The sequence below is a fragment of the Tripterygium wilfordii genome, chromosome 4, assembly GCF_013401445.1.
Source record: "Tripterygium wilfordii isolate XIE 37 chromosome 4, ASM1340144v1, whole genome shotgun sequence".
NCBI classification, from domain to species: Eukaryota; Viridiplantae; Streptophyta; class Magnoliopsida; order Celastrales; family Celastraceae; genus Tripterygium; species Tripterygium wilfordii.
The window spans coordinates 8,479,243-8,506,022 of NC_052235.1; the positions used below are offsets into that span (position 1 = coordinate 8,479,243).

General features: G+C 37.0%; 2 protein-coding genes across 2 annotated transcripts; both read left to right on the forward strand.

Annotated features, from left to right (window-relative positions):
- The first annotated feature begins 1,308 nt into the window (after window positions 1-1,308).
- On the forward strand, window positions 1,309-22,503 carry LOC119996907. The gene is made up of 26 exons (XM_038843686.1): window positions 1,309-1,647; window positions 1,850-1,930; window positions 3,689-3,826; window positions 4,164-4,274; window positions 4,371-4,421; window positions 5,165-5,265; window positions 5,798-5,891; window positions 6,512-6,643; window positions 6,719-6,967; window positions 7,090-7,168; window positions 7,558-7,649; window positions 7,730-7,813; window positions 8,461-8,535; window positions 8,671-8,718; window positions 11,202-11,297; window positions 11,599-11,828; window positions 12,221-15,711; window positions 15,825-15,904; window positions 16,096-16,176; window positions 17,841-17,912; window positions 18,001-18,142; window positions 18,207-18,285; window positions 18,624-18,752; window positions 18,844-18,961; window positions 20,549-20,631; window positions 21,671-22,503. Exons 1-26 carry the CDS (start codon window positions 1,483-1,485, stop codon window positions 22,092-22,094), a joined length of 6,525 nt encoding a protein of 2,174 aa, XP_038699614.1. The 5' UTR covers window positions 1,309-1,482; the 3' UTR covers window positions 22,095-22,503.
- Window positions 22,504-22,832: 329 nt separating this feature from the next.
- LOC119997078 (tubulin-folding cofactor A-like) lies at window positions 22,833-26,704 on the forward strand. Its single transcript, XM_038843874.1, has 4 exons — window positions 22,833-23,118; window positions 23,465-23,623; window positions 25,117-25,203; window positions 26,344-26,704. The coding sequence occupies exons 2-4, from the start codon at window positions 23,471-23,473 to the stop codon at window positions 26,443-26,445; spliced, it is 342 nt and encodes a 113-aa protein (XP_038699802.1). The 5' UTR covers window positions 22,833-23,118; window positions 23,465-23,470; the 3' UTR covers window positions 26,446-26,704.
- The last annotated feature ends 76 nt before the right edge of the window (window positions 26,705-26,780 follow it).

Sequence of the window (26,780 nt, forward strand, 5' to 3'; positions counted from 1 at the left end):
TTTCGCCTATAATCAGTCATAACAGTATTACATTATCTAATTAAATTGAATTTCATTATTACGTTGTCTAATTACATGTTATGACTGACTATGGCTAAATTGATTTGTTAGGGATGCATAGTATTACCGCAAAGATATACCTATGTTCTCTTGTTTGCCATCTTTTTTATCATCTCAAGTCTCAAGCCTCAACAAAATGATGTGCTAAACTATTTAAATTTTATTATGTCATAAATACAAATTGCCTCTCTTCTTTCTATACATAGTGTTAGACAAGTGGTTGCCCCGCTGTAATGCCCTTTTTGGGCAATAAAATTTTATTTTTACTTTTAAAAATCATAACTATGTAGTGTTCATCGTAACGAACCCAACGATATATTTTTTTGTTCGAAACAAAAATCAAATTTAACATTAAAATGAGATGACAATTCTAGACCGTCAGATATAAACTCAAAATATTCAGTATTTTGATCACGATGAATTTGATTTTTGTTTCGAACAAAAAATATATTGTTGGGTTTGTTATGAAAAATACTACATATTTAATTATTTATGATTTTTAAAAATAAAAATAAAATTTTTTGTTACCCATAAAGGGCACCTCCAACAATCTAGCTAGATTATTGGGTCTGTTTGGATAATGCATGAGATAATGTAAAATTATATGTTAATAATACCCTACGGTATTTGATCCAATTTTAAGGAAGTATAATATTATCCATTATGAGGTCTTATACATAGAAACTATGTATAAATTTATACCCCTAAAACTTGGAATAATTTAGTAATTCTTTTTTTTAAAAGAAGAAATTTCATTAATCAAACGAGATTACAATTAGAGGTGAGTAAAGCTTGAATAGAGGGGGAACCGACTCAAACTGATTCAGCTGAGAGCGCCTCATAGAGGTGATGAGATCCCACATTGGTAAAAAAAGGAATGAGTAGCTAGTAGATAAGGAGTGTCCACAGCATAACATAATAAGATCCATTTTCTGGGCTTAAATGAGGACATTGGGCATGGAGGAGAAAATCCGTGAGGGCTTTGGGTCAAAGCGGACAATATCATATTGTTGTTGGGCTTGTGGACTACGTCGAATTTATCTAAAGTCTTGTCGGAAGTATAAGGACCTTCATCAAGAGGCCAGGACATATACAAGATTGGGCCGATATACTTCGTTAGTCCGTTCATTGTATGGGCCAGGCCCATGTCTTGTTATTGGAATAAAGATAAGGCCCAACCCTATCCTCGCACCATACCATATCATTAGCCCAACAATGCACGCCGTATCATTAGCCCAATAACGAACACCAGGTGCTTCTTCTCTTCAGGAAAGTCGGCAGTCTTAAAACCATCAAACTGAAGCTCTCTCTGTCTGTCGCTTCAGCTAGTTACGGTTGTTTAACCGTAGACCTCTCGCTCTTCGCAGTTTGAGCCCTCACGACGGCAATTGCAGGGAAGTAGAAAACAGAGTGTGGGGAGAGATGGAGGTAGAATTGGAGCCAAGAGTGAAACCCCTAGGATTCAAGGTTAAGGGGATGTCGCGCGAAACGGCAACGCAGAAGGCCTCGAATGTCCTCGACTCTGACCTCCGTACTCACTGGTCCACCGCCACCAACACCAAAGAATGGATCCTTCTTGAGCTCGACGTAATTTTATTCATTCTACTTCTCTGTTAAATATAATGCGTCCTAGTGTGATTAGCAGATTTTAGTTTTTTTTTTTCCCTTAAAATTTATGAGCATGATATTCAAGCTTTATGTTTTTGTATGATTAGTGCCATTCTTTTTTAAAATTTTCGTTATTGAGTATATGCAATGAGAGTTGATAGATTTTTATGCTTGTTTGTAGGAACCTTGCCTACTATCGCACCTACGAATCTACAATAAGTCGGTTCTAGAATGGGAAATTTCGGTTGGATTACGCTACAAGGTTAGCTTTTTGAACCAGTTATTGTAGTTATTTTCTTTATTTATTGGGTACATTGTTGATGTCAAACTACGTAGTGAGCTTAAGTTACAATGTTAGCTTATAGAACCATTTATTAAAGTTATTCTTTTTGGGGGGCACATTCTTGATAGTTTAACTGTGTATTGGGTACAGGACCTATAGGTCTTGATATGTATGCATTCCAATTTGGCAATAATAGCACTTATTATGAAGAAAGTTGGGGAGATGGATATTTTCTGATCCTCCTGTTCTAGCGGTGTTTGTGCAATGATAACATTTCGCTCCATTTTTTTGGAAAACAGGCAATGGGTTGTGTACTAATCTTTCTTGCATTCTTTACTATTATATGGGTATGAGATTTCAATTAATATATAACCAACAATCTCTCAATCACGTGTAACTGTCTGCTCTTACTCTTCCTTAATCAGAAAAAATGGATGACACAATTCTCATATTCTTCTTTTCACGAACCAAGAGTCCAGCAAACTCCACCAAAGTAGAGTTTGCGCCACCACAAATAAGCCAAGCTGCTGAGCCACCACACACCACTGTTATTGGCCTCATCACTATTTTTAACCAAACCACCATGGAAGTGGCAAAAATCATGGGGGCACCAATGTTACCTATATGTAACCAGTTTCCCAAGCCTAAATTAATAACTGTGGTGGTACTTGTTGGGGGAGAAGAGCATCAGGGAGTTTAGGTGTGATGAATCCATAGATAGGTGTGATTCGAATTTCAGGATGAGTTCTTTGTTTTGAAGAAAGGATAGAATTACGAAGATTTAATGAAAGAAGCGAAGTTTTAAGTGTTTCCCTAACCCCCTAACAAGATAGGGACCATAGTTGCACCTTCTATCAGCAAGAGGATTGCTTGTTTCATGGGCTGGTTGATACATCAAATAAAAGAACACCTTCCCTTATAAATGATTGTACATGGGTTGTGCCCCTTTGTTATTCTTCAATATACTTTTTTCATCACAAAAAAAAACTTAACTAAAAATTAAGTAATGATTCGGTGTTCAATGCTGCAAGTCCTTTTTTTTTTTCCTCTGTTTATGAAATCCTATTTAAGCAGCTATTGCTTCTCTTCTTCGTTAGAGATTCCCTGTAGAAATATTCTTGGAATTTCCTCCTTTAAAAGCTACCTCCTCTTATGCTCGGATAACCACTACAAGTGGTATTTTTAACATTAGGTTGTGGCCACCCAGATCGATCGTAGAATAACTTATATATCCTTGAGTCTATCTAACAAAATAACTTTCAAGTTTTATTTGACATGATCCTTATTCATTGGTGTCATATTCAGTGCCAAGATGGCCTTTCAGATGTTAAATTGTCACGGGCTTTCCATGAGCTTCACTTTCCCCAGCTTATAGGGAGTCCCTAGGCTTGGTGCGTCAGATAGCTCATGTTGGACTAATCATTTTACTACCAATGGTAAAACTTTACTTTTCAGGAAATTTATGGTGCTGTACTGATTGAAGTTTCATCGATCTCTGATGCTTTGTTTAACACATTTAAAAGATTCAACTAAATGATTTAAGATTTACTGTTCTTCGGTGTTAATAATGTTATTGCCTATTTGGGTGAAGGGTACTACCTAGAGAGTACCTCTCATAAAGTCTGTTGCATTTTATATATAAGTTATTTGTTATAGCTACAGTGATGTTGGCGTTCCTTTTTATTTTTTTAAAAGCTTATTTCTTTCTTTTTCTTCCTCAATTTTTCCCATTGCCAGCCAGAAACTTTTGTGAAAGTCCGCCCGCGCTGCGAAGCACCTCGTCGTGATATGATATACCCCATGAATTACACTCCATGCCGCTATGTGAGAATATCTTGCTTGCGGGGAAATCCCATAGCAATTTTTTTCATTCAGGTATATGAGGATTGGTGTTTACTTTTTGCTATATTATGTCTCAATTTTTTTCATTCAAGTATGTGAGGTTTTTTCTTTTTTTTTTTCCCTCTCCATTTTCTTGTTTTGCATCTATTAAATTTCAACTGAATTAATATTCAGCCTTGAAAATTTGCTTGGCTATTTCCCCTATAATGTTTTCTTTCTTTAGAATTATGGTTACATATTTTAAACGATATCTTGCATCAAGCATGTTCTTTAACGACTAATTTCAAGCCCCTGAAGAACCCTTTTCGGGCAATTATTGTGTTAGCGACTTAGCGTAATAGTTTCTTCCATAATTTCATCTTCTTTGCAGCTCATTGGGATTTCAGTAACTGGTCTGGAACCAGAATTTCAACCAGTTGTTAATCATTTGTTGCCACACATTATATCACACAAGCAAGATGCTGACGATATACATCTTCAGGTGGTTCACATTAACTATCCTGTCTATGATGCTTTTCTGTGTTGCCAACTTCTATCATTTGTGTTTCCTTGCCGTCTGATGCTCAATAGTTTGTAGTTGCTTCAAGACATCACAAATCGGCTGCTTGTCTTCCTTCCACAACTTGAGGTACACTTGTGTCATTTAAGTTTCCTTTTCCTTATTATATTTGTTACCATGGCTGGATTCAGTACCTTTTGGTGCCACAAAAGTAAGTAAATTGATATTTTCTTTTTATATATATAAACCTGTTAAAATTTTTAGTCAGATTATCGTAGTATAAAAAGTATCCAAATAGGAAACGAATCCGATGTATAAATATAAAAAAAGAGAAAAACTAAGTTCTATGCTAATCTAAGGCACCACAGCAACATATGTACATTGTGAAAAATTCATTTCAAGTTTGCATACCTATGTATATTTATGAAAATTTAAAAATTTAGTAAAACAGCTTATGCTAACTGAAAATAAAATGAAAATTACACAAGTAGTACGGTAAGGAAGCTGTGATTTCTCAGGGAAATACATAGACAGATTTGTATTGCTTGGTGAAATAGATAATGAAACATGTAGCAAGGACCAAGAAAAAGAAGGGGAGGTAAATTTTTTTAAACAGGAAGGATTGTGAAGGAAAGAAAGCATGGTAGTAAGAGACATTAGATTAGCATAATATGTCATAGGTACTCAAAGACTGACATTATCCTTTAATGGTGTAAAAAGGAAAGTACAGAAGCTCAAAGGCTTATAACTGCAAGAAAACTGTTTCTTGGCTTCATGCTTATTTTAAATGTTCCAACTGTTTTAGGTTTGATTATGGGCCTCTTCCATTTGCCATTATTGGTTGACGGGCATTTTGTCTTGTCACTGTGCAGGCCGACCTTCACTGCTTCCCAGATGCTGCTGAGCATAAATTACGTTTTCTTGCCTTGCTTGTGGGCCCATGTTACCCAATACTGCATGTTGTGAATGAAAGGTTTGTTTCCCCCATGAGCAATTTATAATTTTATATGCATGTTCCAGCTCTTCTACTTGTTTGAATATGCTCAAAGCGAGACACTCTTGTGTGAACTACTTATCTTGAGGTGATGGCTGGGACCCTAAGAAGGAGCTGATAATCAAAATTTCTGGTTTAGGTTCTGCAGTGAAAGTTATCTTTCACTTGGGCTTTCTAGCTAGTCAGATGTTCCCTTAATTGGAACCTTCCATTCACAATGCTTTTGACAATCTATTGGGAGAAGCAATTGTGTTGTGGGTTATTTTACAGTAAGCAATCGTTCCAAATAAATTGTGAACCGTTGATTGGTTCCTTTCATTCGCCATGCTTTTGACTTGTGTACTTTAAGCATTTGTCATAGGAGCCATAAATTTGTACTTCCTCAGTTGCCTACTATTGAAGTTCATTCAAGTCCATATTTGTCTGTTATGTTTTTTTCCCTTCACATTTATAGGCTATGTAGCTATTTTGATTTTATCGTGATAACCAAAATATTTTAATGATGCTACAGGGAAGCTGCAAGGTCATCCAGCAATATTAGTGAATTTGAAGTTAATAAAAACAGTCAAACATCAGCATCATTAACTGTTTCCTCTAACTTTGAGGTACATCCTTTGCACTTTAAGTTGCAATTGCTAGTTAACCCACTTCCCCGAAGCTCCCAGAAAAAAAGCAATAACAAAGTTGGAATATAAATGAAGTTCCAAATACGAAAAAGGCCCTTTTCTCAAATGCATGTTGATCGTGATAATTCAACTGAAACTTCAATTTGTTGCCTTCCCTAGAGAAGCAATTACTAGTCTGTTAAGGAAAATGATACTTTTCTTTTTTCTTGAAAATGATACCAGTCTGTTAACGAAAATGGTTCCTTTTGATTTTGCTCAACACAGTTAGTATAATATCTGACCTTATTGTGTGACTTTTGTGTTTCAATAATGTTTAAACTGGTGCAAAAGGTAAAAGAAAGTTATTATTTATCCTTATGAATTGAAATATAGAGGCGCAAAAAGCAAGTGACCCACATGTGGGACAAACATATTGTTCATCTTGATTGTGAGGATATTCATCGTTTCTCTTAATTCGCAGCAATTTTTATGGCCATATATCAGCATAATTTAAGCTTTCTCACTCTCTTCCCTGTTTTTCTCCTGACTATTAATGAAGATGTGCTTTGAATGGCAATTAACTTGTTACTTTACTCACTGCCTGCTTTCTGTATTTGTAGCCTAGGAGATCACGTAGTGCACCACATTTTGTCTCATCCACATCTAGTTCTGCGGTATTCCGCCCAGATGTAATTTTTGTGCTGCTGAGAAAGGCATATAAGGAGTCTGATCTAGGAACTGTTTGCAGAATGGTAAAGTATCTCTCTCCGAGATGTCAAGATTTAGGCGCTAAGTTATAGCTAAAAAAATTATGCTCTTTGTTTCAGGCTTGTTGTGTGCTGCATAGGCTTGTAGATCCTATTACGGTACAAGAAACTAGTGAAGTTATACCGGTGTTGGATGAGGCATCAAAAATTGAAGTATCTCACCCTGTTCATTTATACGATTACTCAAGCTTGTTTGGAGAGGATTTCCGGATGCTCGACGAACACTGGGACTCTAGTATTCTTAGTGTTTTGGATATTGCGGCAGTAGAAGAAGGGATTTTGCATATTCTTTATGCTTGTGCGTCACAGGTTGATTACGTTAACCAAAATATATACTCTTTGGGTATTGACTTTGTATTTCTTCAGTTTGTATTTCTTTTTTCTGTTATTTGTATCTGTCATTTTACTTTCAAGATTTGTATGTCTTGCAGCCTCTGCTTTGCTGTAAATTGGCGGAGAGTGCTTCTGACTTTTGGTCCGCATTACCACTTGTACAAGCATTGCTGCCAGGTCAGTGCAAAAACATTGCTGTCAGGCAGGTGTTACTTGGAATACATTTTTAGGGTTGGTCTAACTCAAGCTTGTCATTAGTTGTTAGAGATTTAGGGTTCCTTGAAATTCTTTCAGATAATATGTGTATGTGTGTGTGTGTTTGTGTATATAATAATGCTGAAGGGTGTAAGATTGTTTCTTGAATTTATCTGATTAATAGGGCATTTTGTTTCTCTGTATAATATTGTTCTATAAATACTAGAATAACTTAGAAGTTTTGTTGACTACTGCTTTTGTAGCAAGAAAACTGTTATTTTTGTTAGAAAAATATGAGAACCTTAATTTGTCGTCGTTGCTTTAATTTTTTTTTTTTTTATATATTGGGTGTGCTCTGTGATCTTTTGTAGCTCTTCGTCCATCTGTGAACAGCCTTGGGTATCAGGTCGATGATAGCTTCTCTCAATGGAAGCAACCTTTTGTACATCAAGCCCTTTCCCAGGTTACATATTTTGTTAACATGAAGTTTTTTCTTCTACTTTCTTTTGGCCATATGTGATTTTATTTCCCCTAATGTTGCAGATTGTAGCCACTTCATCTTCATCATTGTACCGTCCTCTTCTTCACGCCTGTGCTGGCTATTTGTCGTCATATTCGCCATCCCATGTTTGTATTGCTACTCTCAGTTATTTTTAATTATCTTAGTAGCATATAGTCATATACATTTTGCTTTTATGGTGTGATGTATTCGTGGGATATGACATAACATAAACTATTGCAACTGTGGTAGATTTCAAAGGTACTGAGATCAATACCAAGTAACTAAGGTCTAATAAAAACTGCAATTTCCAGCTGATCTGGCTCATAAACTATGAGCTATAGGGCAATGTACAAGTGCTGGAGGAGAACAGAGGAGAAGAAAATTTCTATAAAGACGAGGATTTGATTCAAATCAATTGCCCTGCTATAGTCCTATAAGTGCTAAACCCTATTTTACCATGACCCTCTTAGCCATGTATAAATAATTACAGTTGTTGCTTGAATAAATAAACAATAAAGGCCATTCTCACTTTGTACTTGTCTTGATCTGTAAAGGGATTTTCATTTTTTGGTGAGTCTCTTTCTCTTCCTCGTCATCCCTATCCACTGGAGGGAGAGACAAATAGGTGCTCTTAAGTTTTTTTTTTTCCTGAGTTTATATCCTTCTACTATACTTTCCACTATTGAAAGCACTTTTAATATCATTTGGGCTCTGTAACCATGAATACTGATGCTTAAATGGAAGGAAACTGCCTTAACCTCGACTTCTTCAGGCTAAAGCTGCATGTGTTTTGATCGATCTGTGTTCTGGTGTGCTCTCTCCTTGGACCGCTCAAGTGATTGCAAAGGTTGGTACAAAGTCTTATCATTACCAGTTGTTATGGTCTAATTCTGCTGTAAAATGTCTGCCTTTGGTCTTTGAATCTTGTTTTGTCTATGGTTAACTTCCTTGATTCTCAATTCTATGGCCGATTGTCATGCAGATTGATCTAACTATTGAGCTTCTAGAGGAACTTTTGGGCACAATTCAGGTATGTATATCTATTTATATTGTATCATGATAATTGTATTGTATCTCTATTTGTTGGAAGGAAGGGAAGGAAAGAGTAATTGTGTTGTGAAGTTGTACTTGTTGCGTATGAACTGGTATACCATATACGTATTTTTTTAACAGAACAATATCTATATAGAGGATGTTCGACACTTGATGTGGTTGGACTAAGCACTCAACAGACATAAAAGGAAATAAAGATGAGAATTCATTTTTATTTGCCAACATGCCAACAACCTATGTAGATTAACCTCATTTTATCTATTTTATTTGTCCTAGTTGATTCGAACTTAACTTAACACATGGTATTCAAATAGAATTCTATCTTATATTTTTTGCATCCTTGAAAAGATGAAAGTTGTTGCTGTTGAGATAAAGTCTCACATCGCTAAAATAAAGATATGATGGACATTTTATAAGCTCATGTATTCCTTGACTTAGTAAGTCTCATTTTAAAGCCGTGAGCCATGTAAGGTCCTGAAAGACCTTATAAGCCTTGTAATGGGTTGGGCTTGAACTTAAACTTGGGAAAGCGATCAATATCTTACAATGTTAGTCAAGTATAGGCATGGGAGTACATTGACGTTTCCTAACAGTGGTATCAGAGAGAGAAATGTGGATTGTACATGTTTGACTCACTTTGACTCATGGTTCCACTTGGTGGGTTTGACCCCGACACACAAGTGAGAGGGAGATTGTTGAGTTACTTGTCATTCAACCCAATACGTTTACTTGTTGGGTTGAGGTTTTTCACATCACTTATATATATTCTAACACTCTCCCTCACGTGTGGGCTAGCGAACTCCGACGGCTCAACATGTGCAAGGTTTGAACCCAAGACCTCCTACTTCGGTACCATGTTAAGATTAGTTACTCTGCCATTCAACCCAATAAGTTAACTTGTTGGGTTGGGGTTTTTCACATTATTTATATATATTCTAACATATATGATGGATAGTTTATAAGCTCACGTGTTCCTTGAATTAGTAAAATGCTTTTTAAAGCTGTGAGCCTTGAAAGGTCTTGGAAGGCCTTGTGACGGGTTGGGCATAGACTTGGGAAAGTGGACAATATCTTACAATGATAAAGTATGGGCACGAGAGTTCATTGGTGTCCCTAACTTGTTGCTGTGGAAGCTGTACCATATGTTATTTTGTATCATTTTGCGAAAGAGTTTTAGCATGGTCTGTGTTAGTTCTCTTGTCTCCTCACTTAACCGACTGCAAATTGTCAAGACATGTGATCTTGAAGTTATTTGGCAGTACAGCCGTGTTAAGGCTTCATATGACCACTCTCATTTTGCTAACTATCTCTGGGATTTATTTTCGTATAATTTTCTTTAACTGTTAAAGAAGAAATTTGTTGAAAAGTTACAAAGGGATACCCTGGAATACAACCGACAAGCTTATTTAGCAGAAAGTTACTCAATTACATTGAAAAGATGATTTTCATTAACGTTACAATGTTCACTAAACCAACAAGAAGGGAAGAAGGTAATGATCACTTACAAGTTCAAGTAGGGTTTCAACTTACTCAAAGGCCATTTAGTTCCTTCGAGACAGTAAAAAAATGACGAGGAATTGAGGAAATTAGTTTTTTTATGTATTAAGATGGGCTTCTTCGACTGCATAAGTTTCACTTTCGACTTTAGGTCTTTCTTTGTGTTCATAATAGGTGTGTTCTCGTACTTGTAGATATTTTTAAAAGAAGGAAAAGGATTGAACTTCTCCAACTCACCCAGTCTCTTACTTCTCTTGTTAATTGATATTCTAGGCTGTCATGTGTGGAATTGGCATGTTTTTCTCCACCTTTTCTCCCTTGTACTTCGCCAAGAAATATATATCTGGAAATTGGGCTTGTAGATTGCTAGTAATCCCTATGGGGCTGGACAATGACAATACTTTATATGTATGGCATTTTGCCTTTGCCATGACCAAATGAATTATGAATCAACTCACATATAAGCGGTGGAATTCACAAGAACGTAACTGGCTTATATTATTATCACGGGAAGTCTAGCAGGAATGATCAATATTAGTAGTACAGAAGTAATAACAGGCCTGACACATGATACTTCCTGCAACTGTCTGTCTCCTCAAGGAAATCTATTGTTGCTTCAAGATTGTTAGGAATGGCAGTGGCTAAATGAAACATAGACATGAAATAAATGGCAGGTTTCAAAGATTGCTTTTTTAATTGTTAATCTCCCTGCCTTACTTAAATAATCACTACCACTATTCCATGTAGCTGGTTTCATTTCATATCTTATCCTAGATTCCTAGCCATCTTAACGCAAAGTTTTTTCCTTTTTTTATTGTGTTTTTCTGGCAAGATATGTTATGGCTATTTTATTATTTTTCATTTGTTGGATAACTTGTTGCAGATAACTTCCATTCTCTCTCACTTTTTTTTCCCCATGTGTATGGTATCTGTTTAAAGCAATTTTTTCTTGACATCTATCAGAGTGCCCAGCATTCCCCAGCACGTGCTCGTGCGGCCCTCAAATATGTTGTACTGGCTCTTTGTGGGCATATGGATGAAATACTTGGGAAGTATAAGGTACACTGCTATGTTTCTGCATGTGTCTGTACTTACTTACTCATGTCTCTGCGTGTGGTCTGAAGCTTGTATCTATGTGTGTCTAAAATTAGTCTTTGGCAATATAAACTGGTTGAATTTCTGTCAGATGACATCAAATACATTTCTTTGGTAGTTCTTGTAGTTAGAGTTGTTTCCCGTTTGGTTGATGATTAAAATATTTCTTAATTAAGTGGATATTTAAATTGAAATTATACAATTATGATATTGTTCCTCATCTGTTATAAAATGGCAGGGGTGACTTATTTGTTGCTTGTTTCAGGAAGTTAAGCATAAAGTTCTCTTTCTCTTGGAGATGCTAGAGCCCTTCCTTGATCCTGCTATCTATGCATTAAAAAGCAAAATAGCGTTTGGAGATGTATCTTTTACTTTCATGGAAAAGCAGGAACATAATTGTGTGATTGCCCTTAATGTCATCCGTACAGCAGTACAAAAGCCAGCAATTCTTCCTTCCTTGGAATCTGAATGGAGACGTGGATCAGTTGCTCCTAGGTATCATGCTGACACCAGGCTCCTTTATTTTTAAAATGCGATGGGTAGATTTTGTTGAAGAAATTATCCTATCATTTTCCTTTTTTTTCTCTGGGCTCTTGGAAGATATTGAGAGAATTATGGATGTAACAAAATTTTAAAAAATTGTTAATTAAAATTTTAATCTACTTTTGGTGTTATATGTCCTAACTCCTAAGTTTACAAAATATCTTGTAAATGCTCATATGACTAGTAAGAATAATTAAGCTAATTCATATGCCAGCGTAATACATAATTTCACGGCCGCCATCCTTGAAATTAGAAACCATCTCTTGTTTCCTGCACAGTGGCCAGTCTATTCTTCGGTTACAGCATTATAAATTTATAATCAATTTATGCAACTTTTTTTGCAGTGTTATTCTCTCAATTTTGGAACCTCACATGCAGTTGCCGCCAGACATAGACCTTTGCAGGTCTCCTGATGTGAAAGATCTTGAGCATGAAGCTTCAGCCGTTTCTTCTCTCACTTCTGGTCTTCGCTATGATGGAGCTTCATCAAAATCAAATAGCCTAGATGAATCTGATGGAAAAATTGATGTCACTGATTCAGCTGTCAAGACTGAAATGTATGAAGACGTTAGTCTTTTCTTTGCCCCTCCTGAACTGCGTAACATAGTACTGCGAAATGTTTCTAGCAGCCCTACTGAACATAACTTCATTTCCAAGCAGAAAGATGTCTACTGGGAACAGAAACAGGTGGTGGAGAAAAAATTTTCTAAGATAATCCAGAATGGCCTAGTCTTAGAGGAAGTTTTTGCTACTGATTACCCCAGCTTGCAAGCAGATTTTTTTCAACTTGTCAATTTTCGAGATTGTGAGATCAGGGCTACTGAATTTCAGCGTTTGGCTTTAGATTTGCACTCTAACCATGAGATTGCTGCTGAAGCTCATGATGCTGCTATAGATGCTTTGTTATTGGCAGCGGAATGCTATGTTAATCCTACTTTTATGATGTCTTCCAAGGCCAGTTCAAAGGTCACAGACCTATTGAATGTCAGCGGGGTTAAAGCTCCTGAAATCTCTCAGCAGACCAAAGTTTCCAAAAGAAATAAATGTGACTTGGAAACAATAGCTCTTCTTGAAAGGAAAAGGGACAAGTTTGTTCTTCAATTACTGGTTGAAGCTGCTGAATTAGACCTGAAGTATCAGAAAAACATGTCTGATGTGGAATTTTCTTCATACTATACTGAGGAAGTCAATGACCAAGTGGTACAGTTATCTGCTGTTGATCTTCAATCTGCAGATGCAATCACACTGCTCCGGAGAAATCAAGGTTTATTGTGCAAATTTCTCATTGAGAGGTTGAAAAGGAAGCAGCATTTGATGCATGAAATTCTTTTGCATTGTCTGGTGTTTTTTTTGCACTCGGCCACTCAACTTTACTGTGCTTCTGAAGAAGTTATTGATATCATAATAGCATCTACTGAGCATCTAAATGAGATGCTAACATCCCTATTTAATCAAATCAAGGATGGAAATGTGCAGTTGGACCCAGAAAAAAGTTGCAGGATACGGCAACGCTGGGTGCTACTTCAAAGATTGGTAATTGTGTCGAGTGGGGGTGATGAAGGATTAGGCATTGTCACTGTCAATAATGGAGTTCGTTATCACAATTTAATTTCTCCATCCACCTGGATGCAGAGAATATCTACATTTTCTAGTTCTCCTTCCCCTTTAGTTAGATTTATTGGCTGGATGGCTATATCTCGTAATGCAAAACAGTACATCAAAGAGAGGCTTTTCCTTGCTTCAGACTTGTCACAGTTGACATATTTACTATATATATTTGCTGATGAGCTTGCAATGGTAGATAATGCGGTCAGAAAAACCTATGAAAATGGGAAGTCTGAGCAATCCAGAGGGAAACATGATTCTTCAATTGGTCAAGGTTATGAGAATGCTGATCAAGAACGTGGAGAACAATCTTTTCGTGTGATATATCCTGCTCTTAGTAAGTTTTTTCCAAATATGAAAATTCAGTTTGAAGCCTTTGGGGAAATCATTTTGGAGGCTGTTGGGTTGCAGCTGAAGTCTCTCTCTCCCAGTGTTGTGCCTGATATTTTGTGTTGGTTTTCTGACTTGTGTTCATGGGATATTTTTCAAAATAAACAAAATTTCTATCGAAATTGTCCTGATAATTTGAAAGGTCATGTTGCAAAGAATGCCAAAGCGATAATCCTGTACATACTTGATGCCATTATTATTGAGCACATGGAGGCAATGGTGCCTGAAATCCCTAGAGTGGTGCAAATTTTGGTATCCCTCTGTAAGGCCTCCTATTGTGATGTATCATTTCTTGATCTTGTGATGCGGTTGCTGAAGCCAATTGTATCATATTCGTTGCATAAGGCATCTAATGAAGAAAACACATCAGATGATGATTTATGTCTTAGCTTTGAGTCCTTGTGCTTCGATGAACTTTTTATCAACGTGAAAGGAAAAAGGGAGAATCAAGATAATTCTGAGGAAAAAGGTTGCAATAGAGCACTGGCGATTTTCGTCCTGGCTTGTATTTTTCCTGATTTCTCCTTTCAGCGCAGAAGAGAAATGTTGCAATCTGTAACTTTATGGGTTGATTTTACTGCTTTTGAGCCAACCACTTCTTTCCATGACTACCTTTGTGCATTTCAGAAAGTTATGGAGAGTTGCAAAACTTTGTTGACTCATACTTTAAGAGTTTTATGTGTTATACCACTTCAGCTCCCCCATTCTTCTGATGTGAGCACAGGTTCACTTGATGACCAAAACTCGGGATCCCATTCTTGGTTTCTTGATGATATATGCCAAAACTCTTTTGATTCAGAGAAGGAAGAAAATAATGTTTTAGACGTCATTAATCAAAGGAATTGTTATTTATCTTCTGAGCAAATAGAAGACTTCTGTGAAGACTTGGAGAGCCTCATCAATAAGCTTTTCCCAGCTATTGAACTCTGCTGGAATTTTCATCATCAACTGGCCAAGAAGTTGACCATTACATCAGCGCAGTGTTTTATGTACTCTAGATGCTTAACTTTGGTTGCAAAGAAAGTTCAAAATGTAGAAGAGAATGACGGTGCTCAGTTCCCCGTCCATTGGAGGTTTAGCCAAGAGGGACTTGCTGGAATCATTACAGCACTCCAAGAAAACCGTTGTTGGGAAGTTGCATCTGTGATGGTTGATTGTTTACTTGGACTACCACATTGTTTTCACTTGGATAGTGTCACAAATACGATCTGTTCAGCAATAAAAAGGTTTTCATGTGGTGCACCAAAAATTGCTTGGCGTTTGCAGCCGGATAGATGGTTGTCATTGTTATTTGCAAGAGGCATACATAACCATCATCAAAGTGAGGATCCTCTTGTTGATCTGTTTTGTGCATTGCTGGGTCATCGGGAGCCCGAGCAACGGCTTATAGCTCTAAAGCACTTGGGTAAACTGGTTGGCCAAGATGTGAACGCAGAAACTGTAGTAGTGTCTTCTGAAATTCACAATAAGTTAATTTTTCCAGGCACAATTCTTTCAGTTCCTGAGCCAGTTTTATCCCATCTGGTTTCGGGTACATGGGATCGGGTGGCTTTACTGGCATCATCTGATACTTCATTGACTTTGAGAGTTCGTGCTATGTCACTTCTTGTGGATTATATTCCATATGCTCAGCGGCACCATTTGCAATCATTTCTTGTCGCTGCGGATACTGTTTTTCATGGCTTAGGGAAACTTGCACATCCAACATGTGAAGGCCCATTACTGCGGCTTTCACTAGCACTTATTGCTGGTGCCTGCCTGCACTCTTCTTCTGAAGACATCTATTTGATACCTCAAAATGTCTGGAGAAATATCGAGACCATAGGAATTTCAAAAACTGGTATTTTCCATTGTTATTTTGTTTTTATGAATTAAGTTCTATAAAATCAAGAAACTTAAGAGCATTTCAGTTGGATGTATTCTTAACTAAAATATTCTCTTTCATTTTCTCAGAAGCCAGGCATGGGAATCTGGAGAAAAAGATGTGTGAAGTCTTGTGTAGGTTAAGAAATGAAAGGGACGAAGACAAGGAGGTATGTGCTTGGTAGACATTATATGTAAATTTCCTTGCAGTAGCATAACATATAAATAGTTCATGCAACCTTTCTAGCATTATCAAATTCATGAAAGGGCTGAATGTATTTAGAGCACTATTCTTCTCGGATGTATTCTCTTTGATGCATTACAGTTTAATTGTCTTTAGCAATCATGCTTTGAGCATCAGGTTCTTAGGGAAGTGCTCACTTCAAATCCTACACAACAACCTGATCCAGATTTTGGAAGCACTCGTGAATCGATTCTTCAGGTAAGATATTTTATGCAGTCAGGCTGTGGACTTCTACTTGTGATGTTGTGGTATATTTTGTTGTTCTTATAGACCTGAAGGTGTTCGTTTTGACATTTTATCTCCAAGCCCAGGATCCAATATCCATGTATGAGAATATAATATTGATCGTATTCATTATGCATTTATGCTGCCTCTTGGGATAACAAGTATGTAGGGATGTATAAAATGTAATTTTGGCTCTAAGTAACAAACAAGCTGAGCTGAGCAGGAAACCTAAGGCTTGAGTCAAGCTGGACCTTTACTTTAACATTTTTTTCCCCATAAGCGAGCCTTTAACAGATAGATACTTGGCTTTTCTCAGCTTGTTGGCACACTGATGCTGCATGGATAAGGGGGGAAGATATGTGTGCGCTAAAAGGACATTTACTTCAGTCCTGTTGATTGTAGTACTTCGTCAACATATTATACCTTTTAAGTTTTAATCTTATTATCAGGCACCTTAAGAAGTATTCATATCTATGCGTTTGCATATGTATTACAGTCTAATACAAAGAATGAAGCAAGCTATAAAAAAATTGTCGTTTATTCTAAGATTGTCATTTTAAAAAAAATATTCTGGAGTGGCATGACAATGCCAGTCAGTCAATCTGAGGCCGCATTTGTTCTCGACTTTTAGACTTATAGCTATTCAAAGATGCTGCTACTAGTTAGGCATCCCCATTTTGGGAAAATTTTGTGCCATGCAAAATTGAGTATCTATAGTGTTCCAGTCCTCATACCTTTTTGTGGATGAGTATTTTGTATGTTCTTTAGATTGCTAATCTTTGGGGTGCTTTACTTCTACAAATTGTTAGAACTTCATCCCTTTATTTTTTTCCAGTGGATTAAATTTGGCTTGTTAGTTTAACAATCCATTTCTGGTACTTGGTCCTCTTTTCTACTAGTGTTTCCTTGGAAAAAGTCGTTAACAAGCGAGAATGAAATTGCAAAGTAGCATCTATAACACACATGAGCATGCCAACATGTATCTTTGTGCATGCGTGTCATGCTATGTGTTGAGCAATCTTAGAAAATTAGTTCTGACAAAGACGACTATTATTGGGCTGTCTTCAGAAGGCCATGTCCCCAGCATTCGAGCTATATTTGCCTGCACTTTGTATGTGAGTTTGAGTAGCTTTTTAAGCATCTCGCTTGAACTTGTAGGGTTGATTATAAGTTAATAATGAGTTGTTTAACTATGTACGAGTGGGAAAATAAACTCAAGCAAAGTAGTATAGGTTACTCTGCTAGCCTTGAAGATGATCGTAAGTCAACCTTGTTACCTTTGGATTCTCTCAAGTCTCATGGGTTCCCCTAGTTGACTCCAAACTATTTGGAACAAAGGGGATGATGATGATGAACTTCTTAATAACAGCGGTTTACTGTGTCACATTGTTCTGTTCATCAAATTTAATGTGGAAATCGAACACTGGAAGTTAAAAATATCCTTTTGGCAGTTGTAAAATGTAGAGGACATATACTTGTTCTATGGCTGAGGGGAATTCTTTCTGGTTTGGTTACCTTAGATGATGGTTTCTTATACTCTAAATATTTAGTCTTGCATGCATTATCATTTATCGTAAGTTTCCTTAGTGCCTGATCACATTTACTGAGGAGTTATTTATTAATTTATTTTGAAACAGGTCCTCGCGGGTCTTAGTTCTGTTGACTCATACTGTGATATTTTCTCAGAGAAAATCGACCAAGAGGCCACGGTAAGGGTGATAACTGATAACATGTTATGGTGATCTTTTGTTTGGTTCTGTTAACTACATGGAATTGTTTAATTGCAATATGTTGTAGGAACTAGAGGAGGCTGAAATAGAACTGGACCTTATTCAGAAAGAATCTGCATTTCAAGAATCATCGAAAGATTCCACAAAAGAGAATCAGGGTGCTTCTCTTTTCTTGGTCTATAGGCACAGTCATAATTCTTCGTTTTCACGTGTGAGAAATTTACACCAGTAATGCTGCATCTTCCTTTTTCACCTATTTTCGCACTGATTAAGTTTTCTGTTCAATTTTGCATTGTCCAGCTTCTGTAGGGGATGGCAGTCTTCAACAAATCAAGGACCGCATTCAATCCTTGTATGTATTCTTTTTTACTTTCGGCTGTGATTTTGCGATAGATTGAACTCATTGACAAGTGGAAAAAAATGGTGCCAAGCTAACTTAGTGGTATCAGAGATCTTTTGACATAATGATATTTTTTCATGAAAATTAAAAGCCAAACCGAATTTCCTGCAACTTGATATACAGTTTGATCTTTTTCATATTCATTTTTGTATTGCCTTTTGTCGATGGTTGCCATTTAGTCTTGTAGAGTACTTCTTCTGATAATATTTCTGTCTCTTTATGCATGTTCTCCATCTTGGGTGTTTCTGACGTTTTTATTAATATTATTAAATGATATTCCTTTCTGTCAGAGATAAGGCCAAACTTCGAGAAGATATAGTATCCCGAAGGCAAAAAAAACTTCTCATGAGACGTGCCCGTCACAAATATTTAGAGGAAGCAGTTTTACGAGAAGCAGAACTTCAGCAAGAACTTGATAGGTTGTAATATGTGGATTATGATCATAAATTCATAATTGTAAAAACAGGAAATCATAGAACTGTGCTAACTTCTTACCTTAAAATGTGTCAGGGAGAGGGCAGCAGAAGTGGAAAAGGAGATTGAGAGACAACGGTTGCTGGAAATTGAGCGTGCCAAAACCAGGGAGCTGCGTCACAATCTTGATATGGAGAAGGAGAGGCAAACACAGGCAAGAATTTTGTAAAACTTGCTGTATCATACTTTTAAAACTTCGAAATCTTTTAGTATCTAATCTGCAAATGTGGTTAAGATGACAAAAATCAGGTAGACCCAGATGACATTGTCAATATATTTTATGTCGATTTGGAAGCAAAATTTCCCACCTTACCCCATGTGATGATTTATCCAACATACAATGAAGCCCTGTGTTTATCTGAATGTATTTATTTATATGTAAAGGTTAAGTTGAGTTGCATGAGATGTTCTTAATATGCACCACAAACACTCACTGTTAACCTTGTGGTCCTTGTCGTCACACAATATACATTTTTGTACTATTCCCTGTTTTTAGGCATGCGCTACATATTATGCTTGAACTCTTGTGTAATTTAAAGTGATTTTCTTTTTTTGAAGTAAAAACTTTTACCAGTCAGATCAGCAAAAAAATATGGGAATAAAATCGTACTACCCTAGAAGTATACTTGAATCTGTAGATTTATGGTATATGAAAATGTAATTAGAAAACTCATATTTTAATTGCACTTTTGCCACTCTTGGATATTGTAGAATTGAATGATGTATTATTGCCAACTAAATTATAAGCTGTGGTGTAGGTCAGATCTCAGTTACCAATTCAAGTAATCCTGTATCTGTATCCTATCCTTTGCAATAAAGAGATTAAATTTATTCATAAATTTCAATTTTTTCCCGTAATTATTACTATTGCTACCATGTGAATTATGTGGAATATATAATTATCATATTTCTCATCATACAGCATGAATTATAGTTTGTTAATAGTGGTGAGGACTATAGTGACAGTCAAGTGTATCCTCTGGGGAGGCTTATACCTTGTATGTGCATATGATACCTATATTAAGGCTTGACTGCTATCATTGAGAGTAGGATCTGAGTAAATTTTTATCGAGGTTAAAATAGATGAAAATCTTCATCGTGGTGGCACTTTGTACAAATTACAATTATGTGAGCAATTATACTAGGATCTTAGTTGTGTTTACTTGTTGCAGCTATGTGTTTTAAGCTAAAATATTCTTGTAAAAAGGTGATCAACTATTGTGCACAAGGCTTCTGCAGTGGATGGAGTCGGTAACAGGCAGGATGTACGCAGACCTTACCTCCACATAATATGTGGAGAGGCTGAATCCAAGAATTGAACATGTGATCTCTAGGTTGCACCCCTACAACTCTATCACTGTGCCACATGTTAGCTTGTAAAGGGTAAACAACTCCCGTGCACAAGGCTTCCACAGTGGATGGACCTTATCCCCATATAATATGTGGAGTGACTATTTCCAGAAATTGAGCCTATGACTTTTAGATTGCATACCTACAACTCTACCACTGAACCATATGTTCGCCTGTAAAAGGTGAACTACTTAGCGGGGTTAGGGACATGCAGGATGTAGCAGACCTCATCACCACATAATATGTTGATGGGTTATTTTCAGGAATTGAACTTGTGATATCTAAGTTCCACCAACTCTACCATTGGGTCACATGTGTGTAAATTTATTCCTGTAATATCCTTTTTAACTCTCTTTGGATTGAAATGCTTAAAGGTTTTTTCTTTTTCTAGAGAGAACTTCAGCGTGAATTGGAGCAAGCTGAATCTGGAATCCGATCATCACGACGTGACTTTTCTTCCTCCACACATAGTAGGTAAGTATTCTTCATCATTCAAGAAATTACCAAACTATCTTTAATAATGTTTGCACTGGTCTTGGAGGTCTGTTTCTTTGGGACAATTTTGTCAATGAGAAATGATAAATATGCATTAGAAGACTGCTGAGTTAAGAGAGAGAGCGCTCATTCTGATCTTTTTTTTATTTAAATGATTAAATCCTTTATCATCAGTGATGTGTAAATGCGTAATAAAGACACCATAAATTCTCAAGTTCAGTGTGAAACTCAAAAGAGTGCGACTGCATGTTCTTTGTTTTTGTTTTTGGTATGTTTTGGTAATTTTGATCATTATTCTCTCATGTGTAGCATTTCATCAACTTAGAGTCTGGATATGATTTGTAGCCTGCTGATCATCCAACCGTAATTTTGCCCCAGCGTGATAAGTTCCACCAATACCTCGAACAAAATTTGAAGCTTTTATTTTAAAGGTGTTTTTGCATAATCCAACCCTGCCATATCTTGGACGATTAGGGTAATCTGAAGCAGATTTCTTGCATTGGCAATCTTATTCAGCTGTTGATTTCCTCAACTCCTAATTAGACCGATCCAGTTCAACCATAATGTTTCTGATCTGGAATAAATTCTAATGTTCATATTAATAATGTTGATATGATTAATGTGCATGATCTTCCGAGCATGAAACAATTTGTATATAAATATTTAATGGAGGTTGTCCTTATTGTGAACTGTGGTAAACGGGCAGTTGATATTCAATCACCATAAGCATTTTGGCAAACTAGTTAGGAGATTAACTAGGTCTCGAGTTTCACGGATGCATTCTTAAATCTATGATAATGAATTGTAAAGTTCCTTGTCATTCTGGTATGCGAGATTTTCTGTACTTTCTACAATTGTATAATTTGGAAACTGCCATTGGAAAATATTTTTATTGTTGCATTTAATATTATTGTATTCACTTTAAGCAACTTGTAGTACTCGGTTTCTGTTGAATATTAATTCGGCTCTCTATGTATTAATGGACTTACTTACTATCATGGTTTTTTTTTTTGGATAGTCGCCCTCGGGAAAGGTATCGTGAAAGGGAGAATGCAAGAGCAGGAAGTGGAGGGAGTGCAAGAACGACTGGTGGAAACATGCAGCCTGAAATTTCTACTAGCAGTTCATCCATGGTAGGAATGCCAACTATTGTTCTATCTGGGACTCGGAACTTTTCAGGCCAGCCACCAACAATTTTACAGACGCGTGAACGTCCAGATGAATATGGTAGCAGTTATGAAGAAAACTTGGATGGAAGTAAGGACTCGGGTGATGCAGGTAGTGTTGGGGATCCAGACTCAGTCTCGGCATTTGATGGACAGCCTGGTGGGTTTGGGTCTGCGCCAAGGCATGGGTCTAGAGGGAGTAGATCCAGGCAGGTAATGGATCGGAAAGAAAGGGATGCAAGACATGAAGGAAAATGGGAAAGAAAACACTCATAATAGGCATTTGTTAAACGAGCAACAAGGACTAGGATGAAGTAGCTGAACATTTCCTTGAAGGTCTGCTTGTTTGGAGGAAGAACGAAAGAAAAGGAAAGGTTTCCGGAGTAGTCTTTACTCGCAAGGCAGGCGGAGCATGAGGCGGTGAAGAGATCAATGCCAATTATGCCATGACACAATGAAGTCCCATTTAGGGTCCCGGTGTCGATTGTTGTACATGCTTTTGTTGTTGTTGAAAAAAATTATTGTCATAACTAGTGTCTTTTGTAATCATATATAAACAGCATTATCTTTTGATGGTTGTCTGACTTAGTAGTCTTATTTTAGGGAATATGAACTATTTGTAAGAAATATAGGCTAGTATAAATTATAAAATGGTGATGTATCAGAGGCTCAATCTTCTTGTGTCTCTTATTTTATTTTCCTTCTGTGAGGGAGGGCAAGGGTACTAAACACACTTTGGGTGGTTCAATGGTTGAGTAATGTTAGTTGGAAAAAGAAATTTTTGGATTTGCTCAAAAGCAGATCTTCTGTGTGGCCCCGCGGCACCTGTTCGGACAGCAGGTAGGCTGAGGTAGGCCTGTCTGGATACGAAGTCTTCTGCCTTGGTTGTGGACGACACAGATCAAAAACTGTCCGGATAGAAGCTCCACATGTCCGGACAGCAGCTGCAGGACTCACGGTATGAAAATCCCTCCATTCGAAAGGGATCAGAATAACTCCAAAGAATTTTGTTCCACATGGGAGTTGAACCTAATACTCGACAACTTATTACTCAGCCAACTCCCTCCCTCTGGCCTTTTAGGAGGTTTACTTGTGTTGCTAGATCTCAGTTCTCACTGCATTCTTAAATGTTTTGTTCTTTAATTTTTCTGTTTCCACATTTACCGCGACCTTTTTGGTGCAATATTCCCCAAGGCCCAAACCCACTCTCCCCTTCACTTCCGTCTCTCAGCCTCACTCACATAACAGAGCGACTCTTTTCTCGTCCGATCGGACCGATCCTTTTGTGTGGTTTTACCAGGTAAGATCGCTTGTGCTGTCCCACGCTGAAACCTTCCTCTGGAATCCATTCTCATTCTCTTTCGCTCAGATATTCTCTGCTGCGATGTGATTGCCGCAATAAAGTGTGATAGTCCTTGATTTTTGCCAGAACGTTAGTTTTATTTGATTTTTCTTGCATTTTCCGTTTTCGTAGTTGATTGTTCAGGGTCTTGATTAGTTGATTGATTTAAGGAATTAGTGCCTGCATTTTCAAAATGATTGTATTAACTTCTTGAGAGGGGAAATCGAAGCTATTGCAATTTGCAAGCTTGGTAAAATGCGAAATCGGGTGTAAATTTGTGTTCTTTTTTCTTCCCTGGTGATAGGTTAATATGGCGACCCTTCGAAGTTTGAAAATCAAGACAAGTACTTGCAAACGCATTGTGAAGGAGCTTCATTCCTATGAAAAAGAAGTCGAGAGAGAAGCTGTCAAAACCTCTGAAATGAAGGAAAAAGGTGCTGACCCTTACGACCTTAAGCAACAGGTAATACCGCCCTTTTAATTTTTTACATGTAAATTGATTTTGATCTTCAATTTTTATGGTACTTGAAACTTTTTCCTTGAAGATCAATTTGAGTTGTCTGTTTTTTTTTTTGGGGGGGGGGGTGGGGGTTAGGAGGGTTGGAGTCTTCTTTTATGGTTTTGGAATCTTGTGTAGGTTATCTTTAAAGATATATCAAAAGGTCTCCGGGGAGGCAAACTTACAGAAGAAAACTTTGAAGTCACTAGTTAGAGCATCACATCTTAGAAAATTTATGATTGCAGCGGCAAAAGGAAGGAGAGATGGAAGACTCTGGACAAGCATACTTAATATATGTCTCTCTTTTCAATTCCCTTCTCAGAGGCAAAGAAATCGAGGATTTTCGAATATTTCTTTTGGGGTAGCATTGAATAGGAACTATTTGAAGGTCTCACATATTTAAATGTGGTCAAAGGACCTTTATGCCTCAGGCATAAAGTCTCTAAGCTCCGCCAATAAAGCACCTTTTCGGAAGTAGCTGCGGAGATTCATGTTTAATCAAAATTGATTGAAGGTATATTGTTGCCATATACGGAGGGGAATGGTATGGTTTGGCGTTTAAGAATAGAAAAGAAGCCATGTCGAGTAGGGGTGTGGAAATGGATAGGCAAGGATGGGTTGATTCATTCTCTTTATCATATTTTGTTGTGGGCTGAGGCTGTAAATGTTCTATTTTTTACTTGCATGGTCAATGGTTTGGATCACCCTTTTTGAAGCCTTATTTTTTGAAACGTTTTGCATTCAAAAGAAAAATATGTAACTATTTGTGTGGGGCACTTGCTAGTGTACTAATAAATCATGATCCTCACAACAGGGCAGTAAAGGTCATCTCTCTCTTTTTACTTCAGTATTTTTTTTTCCTGAAGTAAAAAGAAAGAGATGGATATTGGTTGGGGGTGCTGGATAATTCCTCTTGTGTATGAGTAGATTGTTGTATGACATTGATCTTATGGCCTTTGGTCAACTTCTTGTGAATAACCAAAGCTTTGTTGAATGTTGTTGACTCTTCTTTCTGGAGATAATCTTTTGTACATAGGGTGAGTCCCTCTTGGTGCATTTATGGTTACACATATGCTTTTACTAAAAGGGAGTTGCTGTGAGAAAGAGGACAATTTCCTGGAATTGATAAAGGGGAAAAGAATAAGAGACAGTAAATGTGAGAAAAATATACTTTACCAGAGACTAACGTGTCAGAGAGACACTGAAAAGAATTAATGGAGGGTCTTGGAAACTTGTAGTTAACTTTTGTAAGATTAATTATTGGGCAGATACTGAGTTTGTATTTTTCTTTTGCTCATTGCTGGTTGTAGCTTTTAGGACTTTGAGATGTTTGTACATCTGTTCAATTATTTCATTAGCCATTCTAATAGAGAATCATGCTCACCAATCTCTTGGATTTTTCATGTTTGTTTCATTTTGAGAAAAGAAATTCCACTTGTCATCGTCTCTTTGGACAGGAAAATGTTCTGGCTGAGTCAAGAATGATGATTCCAGACTGTCACAAGCGCCTAGAGTCCTCGCTAGCAGACCTGAAAGGAGCTTTGGTATGTAACATTGTATCATTGGTTTTTTTTTTTTGCTGGGTATCGCTGCATTAGCCTGCCAAAGTAGAATGATAGTTGCATAATTCATACATTAGCATAAGCAGACTTGCATGACTAATTATCCAGTTGCTTTGGCTGCTAGATTATGAGTTTGTTTGGAGAATAATTTCTTTGGTACATATAAGTGTCATTAAGTTTAATACAAAGGATGGTTCATCAGCCATGATGTTGGATATCGAATCACACCCCCAAGTACTTTGGGCTGCTTGCTGGGATTTATATCAATAGTCCCCTTGATATACGTTGGATGGAATTGTATCTCTTGGTGGACGCTAGGCAGATACCGTATTTATCAAAAGTAATGCAATAAAGCCAGGATAGCTAATTAGTGGGTAATTCACATGTATATGCTTAGGCAGGATTCTGGCCTTAGTGAAGTTTGGTTACTGCTATTGTTTTTAGGTTTTTTTCTTTAGTTTGTCAGTGAAACTACATTTCCTTTGGAACTCATTTATTTACGTTCGAAAGGTTAGTATGGGACATTACCTAGGCAGCCGTGTGGGTGAACTAAAATTTCTTTACCAATATCAGCTCGTCCTTTGTGGATTTGAAGCGTGATTAGTTCCTCTTATCCCGAAACTAGACCTATTTTTGTTCCTAAGCTTATGCCCATCCTGAACTGTTATTGGTATCCAGCTGCCTTTCTCATGGCGAGATCTGGGAATGGGGTCTCTGATTATAAATAGCACTATAGCAGTCTAGAAGAGTGAAATGAGAGTCTGGGCCATTGATTTTTACGGACTTGGGACTACAGAAAAAAAGTTGCATATAGTTTTTGGGACGGATACAGGGACCTTTCTTGATGTATTACTAAATGTAGATGTAGCTCAATTGGCTGTTCTTATAACTTGCTAACCAACTCAGCTTTTAGAGTGCTGGTCCTGCTGGAGAGCCAGAATTTTGGTGATTTTTTTCTTGTGTTGTACGGTTTTGCATGAATTTGGCTTGCCATATTTGTCTCTTACTTCCTTGGGTTTCAGTATAATAATTTGTATATGAATGCTATTGAATAATCGTGAATCAATTTTGCAAAGGGATGTTATAGTATGCGCCATTTAATAAAAGTCGACTGTATTTTAGGCTGAGCTGGAAGAATTGGATCATAAAGAAGGCATTGAAATAGAGGATGCTCGAAGCACTATAATGGAGGTTGAAAAGCTGTTCGAAACTACTGAAGATTAGTGTCCTAGTTTTTATGACAGGGTCAATGTAAGGAACATGACGTGAACGGTGATGGATTTGCTAGTCTGTTTTCATGGTGACAATCAGTGGGAACTTGGGTTATGGATTTCAGATTTTTGTGGTATTTGTGCTCAAAATATTTATTGTGAGTGGTGTTCCCTCTTGTGTACGTAAAGAATTGTTGCATTTTTCCAAGAATGTTTTCATTTGATGACTAGAAATTGAAAATGTGTGTGAAATGATGTACAATATTGCCTCCTGTGATACCATTATCAGACAATCCAGGTTTAAAATTATCCATAGAAGAGTAGAATTAACATGGAAAGTACATCTAA